Source organism: Lygodium microphyllum, chromosome 26, assembly GCF_053477565.2.
Source record: "Lygodium microphyllum isolate KBCC chromosome 26, Lygodium_microphyllum_v1.1.10, whole genome shotgun sequence".
Taxonomy (NCBI): domain Eukaryota; kingdom Viridiplantae; phylum Streptophyta; class Polypodiopsida; order Schizaeales; family Lygodiaceae; genus Lygodium; species Lygodium microphyllum.
The window spans coordinates 105,146,395-105,159,193 of NC_141160.1; the positions used below are offsets into that span (position 1 = coordinate 105,146,395).

The 12,799-nt window shown below is 40.6% G+C and overlaps 1 protein-coding gene across 1 annotated transcript in view; it reads left to right on the top strand.

Moving 5' to 3' along the window:
• The first annotated feature begins 1,535 nt into the window (after window positions 1–1,535).
• The window catches only part of LOC148013635 (uncharacterized), a 45,071-nt gene continuing 33,807 nt past the window's right edge, over window positions 1,536–12,799 (top strand). Inside the window, exons 1-4 of the mRNA XM_087667992.1 lie at window positions 1,536–1,553; window positions 1,643–2,310; window positions 10,057–10,130; window positions 10,236–10,385. Of these exons, the coding sequence (XP_087524118.1) occupies window positions 2,164–2,310; window positions 10,057–10,130; window positions 10,236–10,385 (371 nt within the window). The 5' untranslated portion in view covers window positions 1,536–1,553; window positions 1,643–2,163. The remainder of the gene's footprint in view (window positions 1,554–1,642; window positions 2,311–10,056; window positions 10,131–10,235; window positions 10,386–12,799) is intronic.

The following is a 12,799-nucleotide window of genomic DNA, read 5'->3' on the forward strand; positions in this document are numbered from 1 at the left end:
GGTGTGCATATCAGATGCTGGACGTGTGTGCGCAGTGAATGCCGGAAGGTCCCCAAGAACAAAGAACTCTACAAACCTTCATAATTTCAAGTACAAAGCAAAAACAAATTTGCTAGATATGAGATAAAAGAGACAAATTAGGTGCAATCTCTCCCCATGCTTTCCATGAGCGCTTCACAAGGTATGTATTTATAGATTTATTTATCTTCAAGCTAAAAAATAGTCCACTTTAGCTTTTGTGTTTCTGTTTGCCCAAATATAAAGTAAGGCGTTTGGGCATCCAAAAGTCGGGTTGTGCCCAAATACAAATATCAAATAATGAAATATTGAACGGAGAGTCTATGTGCATATATGATAATAAATATTTTATCAAGCGCTTTAATAAATAAGCGCTCTTAAATAAATATTGACGCCATGCCATTAGTGATAAGTTGCACACCCATAAAAAATAGTGATTCTTCTAGGCATTTGGATTCATTCGATCGCTCGGTGCTACCCAACGCCACCATTGCTTGCTCTACACATCAACTGAAGCATTCACAATTGTTAGAAAATAATTAAATAAGACCCAACAAAAGTAAATACCTAACAGTCTTCAGCTACAAAATAATTAAATAGATTGGAGCTCTGTCATAATCTCAATTTAATTCGAGTGTACACTCTAAACTTGTAAATGCCAATTAATTTAATATGTATTTTACGAAATCACTCATTATGGAATCACCCACGTGCACATTAAATTAATCTGACGCCCGAAAAGGACAGGCGTCCCCGCCACTTCTCACATAAGGAATCTAGTTTGTGTATGAGCCCTGACAAATAAATAGTTTTATGGAATCCATCGTGAAATATGCCTCCTAGCTTCACTAGATGAGAGATACTTGAGTCTTGAGTGCATTGAGGTTGTGAAAAAACCAAGAATCTTTGTTTAAGGTCGCATAATTGAGCTTCCATAGAGGCCAACACCTCATATAATGGTCAACGCTAAAGATAAGCAAAAGCAAGAAAATAAGCAAATCACCCTAGCTTTGCTACAAAAAAGGAAGTGCACATTGGCATGTGCTAGGGTGTTGCCCTAAATTTGTTTTTTCATCAGTTTTTCAAATTAAGGACTTGTTGGACTAGATATTACTTTAATTTGAAAAGAAAGTTTGTGCATTTTCGATTCAATAATGATTTACACTCATAATTTCCAAAAGTCTAGAGTTCAACTTGGTTGCTAGAGGATTATTGACAACTGTCAATTGCAGTGCATGATTTCCTCTCTCATCGACTACTACTTACAGAGTCAAGAATGTCTACATAAAAGACATCTCATGTTAGCACCAAGGAGCTAGGCTTGGCATTTCTACCTAGAAACTCTTAGTAAGAAAGGAGTAGTCTTGTTGAGGGATGTATGTAGTGCTTTACTTTGTCTGCCCCTTTCTCCCGGCCTATGTGCGATTGCGGGGGTGCAAATGTCTCTTTTTCTAGGTGTTCTTTGTAGGAGGGGAAGCTTAGATTTGAATGGCGTGGGAATTCGGGCTTGTGTATCCAGAGTTTGTGGATATCGTGTGAGTATCAAATGCGTGTGAAGGCTTCTTTAAGTACAACAGCGAAGGGGTTCCTTACATTTCTCATTCGCCTGTTTGTTTGTTCACAGCCTGCAGGATCGACGAAGAAAACTAGTTGTACCTACCTGAATAAGAGCACACATTTCTGCTTCTCTTCTTCTTCATTTCTTCTTTCTGCTTCTGCTGCTGACGAGATCTGCCATGTAAGGTCGCGGCAGCTTCGTTGAAGCTCCCGCTTGCGCTCCCATGGGAGAGCATGGTACAGGAATCAGGACATCCTGCGGATGTGTATCGTAATCTGGCCGCCTCTTCTAAAAGACAGAGAGTTCTTTCGATCGCGACAAAACAGTCGGAGCACATTTGAACGCACGGGGTTTCAGTCTATCAGATCGTATACGAGATCAAGAAAGCATATTCTGCCGGATAAAGTGGCGCCGCTCATTTCAAGCTGGGATCACACCGAGCATCAGACGGAAAGGATGTCAGGACATTCTCTCTAATCACGACTTCGTACGATTCTTGAGGTTAGGGCAACTAGGAAACCGAGTTTCTTGGCGCCACTTTGTCAAGAAGCCAGCTTTTATGAAAGTGTTCTTCTGAAACGCTAGAAATGACCTCTTATCTGGCGGTGGGAATAGCAGCAATATGTACCTGCGGAGCAGTGGTTTTGGCGTTATGGCATATTTACATGCATCTTACAAATTACACAGAACCAACCTACCAGCGGTATACAGTGCGCATCATTTTTATGGTTCCGGTATGTCACATTGCTTGGGCTTTAGTGCTGCCTCTCGTCGTAGGTTACTAAAACGGCATCATCAATGACAAGTCCGTTTTGTTCAAGTTTTCTAGCATGGGTAAACAAGTGCAGGATCAAGAAGCTTTAGCAACATTTCCCTTAGGTGCCTTTGAGCACGAGTGTTTTTCGTAAGTCTAGTGGCTGAACAGCTCAGCATAAAAGGCGAAATAGATGTTACTTAATACTGTCAGTTATCATATCTATTGATTGGAAGGGGAGATAAACAATGAATCATGTTAAATGCTTGCTGTAGCCAAGAAATGCATACAGAACAATGCAGAGTCTGAAAGAGGGGTGCCCAGAGGAGAGAGACACAAAGCGACACTCGTCTACTTTTTGTTCACAGTCTAGCAAGCAGCATAACTCCCACGAAATGTGCCAAGTAACACTTGAGCTATAGTCCAACAGGATACAAGATGAATCGATTGAACTTGTACAATGTTAGTAGCTCATATAGGGTGCAAGTGGCTGGCATGTCTTACTTTCTAGTACACTAATGACCAACGTAACTTTAATGACCAAAGATTTCTAAGATTTAAACAATTGTTGCTCTTATGGGGAACCTAAGGGTGTTCATGGGTTCACATCCATCTCCGGCTCTCTTGGTTTGAACCATGGTACTTTTGAAAGAAAAGTCCATCATGGAATGCTAATGCATTTGCCAATTGCACGGTAGCTTTGCATCTTAGAAGCCTTTTTGCTAGGTGTCTTCATTTGGATTGAGTAGAATTGTTACTTGTTTTATGGGTTTTGATGTGCCCAAAGTTCATTTGTTCAGGTGACCTTTTGAGGATATAACCTATATCATTCAAAGTTGTATATTTCTTCAAGTGAAAAGTATAAAATAGAGCCATTGTTATGAAGACTAGTAAAATTGGGACGATTCAAGTTTGCAATTAATGTCATTGATTGATAGCTAGATCATTTGTATGCTAACTACGCATTGTCATTGATGATGGTGGATGGTAATGGGTATTTGCAATGTGGTACTTTAGTGTTGTCATGTGGCTAGGTTCTATTTGATATGATTTGGGGATGCAAGATGCTCTCATTTGTCGATGTAGAGATCAAGTATGAGCTCATTTGCTACTAATAGAAATTGCTAAACACGGGAAAGTGATAGAAGTGCTTGATTTTGCAATCCAATAACATGAAAAGTTTTAGTTATGGAGAGAACTAGATAGCATGGGAAAAGAAGTCGGATCTAGCTCCCACTTTTAGATATTGGTACGTTTTGTATGCAAGTTCAACATGGATGCTTGTGAGTCCTAGCCATGGGTGTTGAATTGAGTCATACAAGTGGAAGCTAATACTTTCTCTTTTGTAAACTCCATGTGTATCGAAATTGAGTGTGATTCATCAAGGAACGACTCATAATACACAAAATCTTATTTTGATATGTTTTGACTTAAAAAAAGGAAAAAAAATTCAACTAAATTAATTCGTATGTTATATTGAAGGATGTAAGGTTTCTTTTTCATTGACTTGTGATTTGTGATAGCCCTTTGGCTTTTCTTTAATTGTCCTGAATTGAAAAGCTTCATATCTTTGAGGGATTTTGCAACGTAATTTTATTTTAAGTCAAATACTTATTTAGTTTCTTTCCCCCTTGGTTTTTCTATGATGGGTCCTTTTGGGTATGGTTTGATATAAGGTCTAAGCAAACTTACTTGAAAGATATTTTGTATATTCTAGTGGCTTGGAAGCTCAAGCATGGAAAGAACTTGATTTACTTTATCCATAACTTTTCATGATTTGAAATGTCTCTTTGTCAATCTTGAAAAGGAGATCTTTGGTTGTGGTTTCGGTATTTCTTTTGCCGAATTTGAACAAAACAGTTGGTGGAGTGTCGAATGACACGTATTGGGGTGTGCATTGCAAAACACACTTTGTTTGATGGTGAGTGGATACCTAGACAGCAGGGCAGCCTCCTTGATCAGCAAACACAGCAGTTTGGAGGGACTGAATGGTGTCGCCAGCAGCTGATGTGATGGGTGGCAGCAGTGGACATGTGGCTAGTGAAAAACGATGATGTGGTAGTAGTCTGGAGGGATTGGATAGCCACGGGTAAAACGTTGACAGCTGGAATTTGCACGTGAATGCGAGAAACCTGCACAGAAGGATGGTGTTCAATGGCAGGCAGCCTATCTATTTATAGATGTGGAAGGATCCTCCTAAATTGGGCTTTTACATGTGGGACATAGAAACTCTCTAGAACCGCTTCCCGTTTAATGTAAGTTTTGGTAATTTACTATTTTAATCATGTTTTAACGAGCCAATCAGCGGGTAATGAATTTTTAGCTCAACACCCACCACCTGCAACATGTGCTCCATGTACACCCCCTACCACCCTAAACTAGATAAAAGGGTACTTGTTAGTCGTGAAGCATCATGGTTCCGTGAGCAAATAGTGGTTTCGTGCACGTCATGAAATCTTGCGCTAAATCGTATGTTGATGCATTGATACCAATGAAACATCCACCTAGAATTCAACCTACACACGACTTCACACAAAGCTATATCCATGAATATACTGGAAACAAACATCAAACTCACTTCCTAGTCATAGAGCCAAAGAGGTTCGCATCATAGCTTGGGAGCTAGTAGCATATCGGCTCTTGACCACATCCCAAGGGTTAGCACCCCATACCATCAGCCCTTTGTATCCTAGTGTATAGACGCATTGGCCTATGGGCCAAGAGTTCAAGAGTGGTGATCTTGAGGTATCCTTAGTGCATTCTCATAAAGTAACTTAATGACTATTGTGCCCAATGCTACTAGCACCCATTTAGATATCCAAGGATGTAACACATCCTTTCTCGAAAGACATTGAAGGGCCCACAACAATCAGCTAGGTTGCAAGCAAAGCAGGGTGTTCACTTTGTGTGAAATACTTTCTTATGACTTAGATTCTATAGGATAGAGAGCCTACTACCATTGAGGAGGCTTTGGCATAGGATGTTTAGTACTCTGCTATGTAGGATGAGCTCGATTCTATTGAGCGTAATGAGACTTGGGAGTTGGTTCCGTATCTAGTCAAGCGGAAAGTGATTGGTATGAAGTGGATCTATAAGACCAAACACGCGGTTGATGCCGCCTTGGACAAGTACAAGGCGAGACTTATTGCCAAGGGATTTGCTTAGAAAATAAAGTTAGACTATTTAGAGACTCACTTTGATGACTCGTATGTCTAGTATTCGGGCTGTTTTGGCTCTTGCAGGGCACCATCGTTGGCTTGTTTTTTAGGCCTAGTGTATTGATGTGTCGGCACCTCAAGATTAGGACCTATTGTGCACATGATTGCATGATCACCACTCTTAGACTCTTGGTCCGTGGGTTGATACATCTTTACACTAGGATAGTGTGGGTTGGTGGTATGGGATGTCAGATCTTGGGATGAGGTCGCGACTTAGTATGCGATTGACTCCAAGGCTCAAGGGTGAGCCTATTTGGTTGTATGATTGGGAGGTGAGTTTGATACTTGTTTCCCATATGTTTGTGGACATAGCTTTTTGTAGAGTCTCATGTGCAAGCGGGACTCTGGGTGGATGTCTCATTGGTATTAGACAATCATGTACACTTGACTGCCCTAATGTGGATATAGCTTTCTGTGGAGTCTCATGTGCAAGCTAGACTCTAGGTGGACATCTCATTGGTATTAGACAATCATGAATACTTGACTGCCCTAATGTTGAGGTGTCCTAATGTTGAGGTGTCCTTAATGCATTCTCATTAAGTTACTTCATGACCATTGTGCCCATCTAGATGTCCAATGATGTAACACATCCTTTTTTGAGAGAGATCGAAGGGCCCATGATGATTAGCCAGGTTGCAAGCAAAGCAGGTGTGTTCACTTTGTGTGAATTACATTCTTATGACTTGGATGTTAGAGGATAGAGAGCCTACTACCATTGAGGAGGCTTTGGCATAGGATGTTTGGCACCATGCTATGCAGGATGAGCTTGATTCTATGGAGTGTAATGAGACTTGGGAGTTGGTTTTGCATATAGTCAAGTAGAAAGTGATTGGTATGAAGTGGGTCTACAAGACTAAATACATGGCTGATGGCACCTTGGACAAGCACAAGGCAAGACTTGTTGTTGCCAAGGGATTTGCTCAAAGGATAGAGTTGGACTATTTAGAGGCTTTTGCTATGATGGCTCGTATGTCTACTATTTGGGCTGTTTTGACTCTTGTAGCCCACCATCATTGGCTTGTATATTAGATGGACATGAAGTCCACCTTCTTGAATGGCATCTTACAATAGGAGATGTATTTGCTTGGAAGACCCTTTACAGCTTGAAGCAAGCTTTGAAGGCTCGATACCATCATATTGATAGGTTCTTTCTTCGGAGCGGCTTTCGTTGGTGAGACTACACCCAACTTCTACTTTTAGTTGGATGGTTTGGAGTGTGTTGTCATATTCTATGTGGCTGATGTTATGTTGACAAGTAGCCACATAGAGGTGGACCATACGCAGGTCATTTTGTGGTATGAATTTGATATGACAGATTTGGAGATCCTCCATTTCTTCCTCGGGTTGGAGATCTATTAGCTTTTGTAGGGTATCTTGTTTCTTAACCAAATACACCTTTGAGCTTCTTGCAAGAGTTTGGTATGGCTTCATGTAAGCCCATTTTATGCCTCATGGAACTTGATTCCAAGTTATCTATTGTAGGTGATTCCCTTCTAGATGCTACCTGTCATAGGTGCCTCGTCAACTCCCTAATATGGCTCATTCAGACAAGGCTAGATATCTCTTATGTGGTATCTCTATTGTCTTCTTTTATGAAGACTCCATTGTAGACTCATATGAGAGCCCCACTATGTGTCTTGCATTGTTCACAAGGGACTTGATCCTATAGGATCATGTATGGAGAGGAAGCCACTCTTGCATGTTGCAGTGACTTTGATTGGGCTGGAGATGTCGATACTCGATGCTCCTTTATAGGATTTCCTTTTTCTTTGGATTAGGGAGCTCTCTCTTGGAGCAACAAGAAGTAGCCTATCATGGCTTTATCTTCAATGAAGGTTGAGTACTATACCCTTTGTTCTATCGCATAGGAGGCCATATGGCTTTGCCACATGTTGGCCAATACTGGCTTTCCATAGATAGGTCCTATAGTGTTGTTCTTGGACAACTAGAGTGCTCTTGCTCTAGCAAAGATTTGGGTGTCTATGGTTGCATGGAACACATTGAGCTCTAGTAACATTATGTTTGGGAGCACATTGTAGAGTTCCAAGCTGGTAGTTATCTATAGTCCTACGAGGGACAATGTAGCAAATCTTTTCGCGAAGCCTTTGTCTTAGGCTTCTATGCTTCATCATATGAGATTATTGAGTCTTCAACCACTCCCTAGTATCTAGGGGGGGGGGGGGTGATAGCATTTGTTGTATTTTATGTTGGTCATCTCCTAGTTGACATGGATTATTAGTAATGGTTGGTATTGATTTCACTGAATTTGTTTAAGTTGTTCTCTTCTTTTGTAAATAAATTTAATGTTAGCCATGGATAATGGACCATGGTGCATGTCCATATTGATATTATGTCAAATTGTTCATTGTTCATGGTATTTTATAGAGTCATGAATCACGATCTATTTTTTTTTCTATGTTACATGAGTCGTAGTTTATATGTTTATGGCATGACATAGTTTCTTTCCCATCTTGAATGAAACCTCATTTCTAAAGTTTTACAAAACTCATATGAAACCTATGAAGCCTGTTCCATTCTCCCCATTTAAGAAACCTTTGGCAACTATGCTCAATGGGGAATATGTGCTTACCTTGTCCGAGTTGTTCTTTCAAACAACTTACATGGAACACATGGTTAACTTGGACGTTCGGATGTAAGACAAATGACTGATATCCTTTGCTTATCTTTGTAGTAATTTGGCATTGTTTGCAATATCTTGAAGATAATTTATAATATTTGCTGGTGCTTATTATATTTCAGTCTTTTGGTAATTTGAGGTATATTTGCTGGTGCTTATTATATTTGAGTCTTTTGGTAATTTGTGGTATATCTATATACCTTCTTGGAGAGTGTTTCAAGGATGACATAGGCAGGTGGTGTTAGTAGATATGTTAGCTCATGTGTGAGTCTATGCATGCAGAGTCTGGGCACATTATTTAGGATATTTAGGCATTTTTATTTGTGTCGTTTTATGGTCATATTGGGCATTTATTGCTGGCCGACCTGATCATATTGAGGACATATTTTTGTCCTATTTATTCAAGCTCTTCCTCCTCAGTCAGTCAGTCACTCATCATCACTCGTGGATCTTCTAATGGGGAGAGGAGTGAGTGCCGGTGCCCACGCAGCCAGTGACTCATTGTTGTATGCGATTGTCTCATGTTGGATGTATGGATTCCATTTCCCGAGCATACATTTGAGTTCTCATCTGTATTGTGTTCTTCGGTGTTCTTTCTTTTCCTTACTCTTTTGTCTTGTGTTTCAGCAGTTTATTACAGCATATGTTTATGTTTCCATTGTTGCTCCACTTCTAATAGGTGGTCCCCAATTTCTAGAAGACTGTTTGCTAGAAATTGCTAGTGAAGTTGGGATCATGGTTATAGGCTCTTTCATTGGCAGACAATATAGTTTGTACAGGTGCTTAACAAAGAGGCTAGACAAATTGTGGCTTTTAACAATTTCTTTGTGAGCATCAAGTGAGCCATTTTTGTCAAATTGGTCTACCACGACCCAAATTGCATCATGGCCTTAATTCATCTGGGGCAATCCTAGTAAGTGGAATCCCTTCTAAGCTGCCTAATGACTACATATAAATTATGAGAAAAGTATTTAAGTGAGTAGTTGGCTTGTGGCTTTGAATTTGGAGCTTTTGAGCATTGAAAAATTCATCCGACTTTAGATATGGGACCTTAGATGGAGTTCATGGTCTAGACCTAAGTATCCCCTAGAGGAGCTGGATCCCAAGTTCCTATATGAGGTGCAGTTTGTGATGGAATTTAAAGAAATATTGCTGCATGCTATCCATAGGAGCCAGACTTTGTTATTTTGATGAACTAGAAGCAGTGAAGGAATATTTGACAATGCTTGCCTTTAGAGAAGGCCATGCTGTTGGTATAGTCTCAACCCTTGTGTCCAGGAGTGTAAATAGCATACTGTCAGTTCAAAGATAGACATGACAAACTTATCATTCTACTGTAAGGTTGGGGCGGTTATGAACTTGGTGATGATTCTGATGGCTAGAACAATGGCAAGAATGCCTACTTTGGTTACCTGCTGTGATCACAGTAATGTTGTCGGGATCACAACAACTGCAATAATGGGTATTGGTTTTGGCAATATGTGGTGCCCTGCCATGCAACCGCCTAATGAGCTGCTTACTCTGCTAGCCCATCTTACCAGCTTGGCTAGCATGTAGGTATGCAAGGTTGACTCCCACTTCCATCTTCATGGCACTTGTACTCTGCTCACACTTGTTTGTACTCATGGCCTCTTAGCAATCAGATTCCACAAATGCTGTTTGCTACAGTTTGCAGTAGGAACAAGCATTGTGCATTCTCTTGTAGGTATGTTTAATATTTGCTCTTGCAGTCTTCATCTTTTGGCTTCTTAACTAGGTTTAAAAATTGGTTCAATTTTTACAGATTCTGGGTCTTATGTTGTCAGGGAGAAGTTTATGAGAAATAATAAGATCTGAAGTAAAAGTAAACATGTGACTTTTATGGGTGCAGGTGTATGCTATGATGTCGTTCTTCTCTCTTATCATGAGAGACAAATCAATCTACTTCAGCTCTATAAGGGACATGTAAGATACATGTGATGGATCGTAAATATAGAACAAATATTACAGCCTTATAGAGGTCCATTCATGATTCAGATCTTTGTGAATACGGAACGTGTTTATGTGCAGATATGAAGCTTGGGTCATCTACAATTTCTTATCATTGTGCCTTGCTTGGGTTGGAGGACCTGGGGCTGTAGTAACTAGCTTAAGTGGGCGGTTACTCAAGCCATCATGGCACTTGATGACATGCTGTCTGCCTGCCATTCCTCTTGACGGGTAATTGTGCTTGAGTTGCTCTTAATGATGTTTTAATTTACTTTTACACAGTAAATTTATTTCGTATAACTATTAATACTTCACTATGCTTTGCCTTAATAATGCCAGTGCAAGTCTAAAAACTTCCCTAGTGTAGCCAAATTTGTCATGCACATGATAGTTTGTGTCCAAGTTACACCCCTCCCTCTCATTGTGCAGGTGGGCTCACATACCCACCCATGAAAAGCAGCCCCACCAAATAAGTATTTTAAACTATTAAACATGGACTATCCTAGATGACAAAAGAAGATAGTGCTGATCACCACCGCATATGAAGATTGGGATGTTTTCAATCAAATTGCAGAGGAAAATGGTTAGGTTTTTAGTGCAAAGTATAACTGATGAAAAGGTGTAGTTGTGGGTTAGGTTTTTAGTGCAAAGTATAACTGATGAAAAGGGGTGGTTGTGGAAGTGTGGATCTCACAATGTAAAAAGTTGCTTATTCTTTTTAGTATGCGATCCTTGTACAACCAAAAAATTCTGTCAAGGTTTGACAAGCTGCAGTTACTTTGTGATAGTATGAAGCATATCTAAGTTTTTGTTCTTCGAGACTATGAAAACTGTCATTTATTCCATTTTGTGACTTGAAGCATTGATGAAAGAGGGGGTTGCCAAAAGAGGGACTCATTTGGTGACTTGAAGTCTAGTCTTTAGGAGAGATCTCAGAAGTTGGAGAGAGAGTGCATACATGCTGAATAAGCTCAAGACAATGAAGCTCAATGATAGTAGGAGTTGTAGGCAATAGTTCTATGCAAGGTGCTCTTGTAGCATTGGTCACAGTGCTCTATGAACTGACTTAGTGCGAATGCACTAAGGGGACTTAAGGGTTAGGGCAGCTGAGTCCTATGAATAGGACTCAAGGCCTTGTTGTGCACATCATTTTGTGGTCACCCAAAATGGAAAAACACAAACAGAGAAGAAAGATAACTAATGAATGAATGTTGTAAATGAATGAAAGAGTGTACAAGATGCCCAAAGGCAGAGCTGTCCAATAGCCAATGACTCTCATGGGAGGGGGTTGAGGGAGTAGTTGAAGAGTGACGTCCCTCTTTGATGGACTTTGAGTGCTATAACCACTAGTTGAAGTTGAGACAATGTTGAAATGGAAGGACAGCAGGTCGGAAACCAAAATGCAACAGTTTGGAGGGCTGGAACTGGTAAGTGCAGAAATATATTGCTGAAAAGGAGCGCAGCTGGTCACAGCTGAGGAATGTGAATCTGATGCAAGGTGGCCTGCTGCAACAGCAAATGCAGGGTGGAAACAGGCATAGGAGGAGCTGGACATTAGGGCAGCCTGCTCACAGCAAGTGCAGTAGTTTTGGGCTCTAGGACAGGATGCCAGCTGATGGAGGCTGCAGAGGGCAGCAGCCAGCTGTAGATAGGTTGTTAATTGATGTGGAAGGCATGGCAGTAGTCTGTAAGGTGATGGCTGGTTGCATGGTGAAGAGAGATCATGGCTGAAATGTGCAAAACAGGGATGGAACAAGTGGGTTGGAGGGGAGCCTCGTACTTATTTATAGATGTGGATTCTCCCAAATTTTGGGTGTTTGCTCATGGGACATAGAAACTTTGGTAATTTTTGAGTGTTGGGGCAGTTTTAATGAGATTTAATGTGTAACGCACCTTTTTTAGCTCGAGGACGTGGTTATGATGTGATCCTAGTGCACGTCAAGATGTCCAAGGATGTAACAATTGGTCTCTTTCCTAGCTTCCATATCATCAAGCACATACTATCATTTGTTGGCTGTTCCACTTTCATCCATGCTGACTCACTAGTTTGAACATTCCTTTCACTGGCAAAATTTTTTAAAGGAAAGTTTTGTACCATTTGATGGAAACATTGGCCACAAATGGAGTAGTCTATTTATTGGCTACATTTTGTAGACAATCTTAACACCTTCTTTCTTCTACCTTAGTACATGAAGATGAGCTCAAACTTAAGACTCACTAAAACGGCCCCAAGAAGGTAGGATACTTTGGACAGGTGCAGGCCATATCACACACAAGACATCTTCTAGCTCCATCTATTCTTATAGAAGGGACTTGGTGTGCAGATCACTCTTCATTCCTTTCATCCCTTGATTCCTTTTCCTACACTTTGCATCCATTGCTACTCCATCATCATTACCAGCCTTCTTCTAGTAGTTTGCTGCCGTTTGGAGGCATCTTTACGCTGATTCAGCTGCCATGACCTGGTTACTAGCATCTTTAGCATTCACCATCATCATGTGACTTATTCAATTCTTGGTTGGACCACTTCTTCAGCCAAGCAAACTATTTTCATGCAGCCACGATGTGTTTCCAGCCAGTTGACTGCTTCCAGGTCTTTGCTTTTAGTCGTTCTCATCAGTTGTGACCCTACCTTTTGGTCAAGG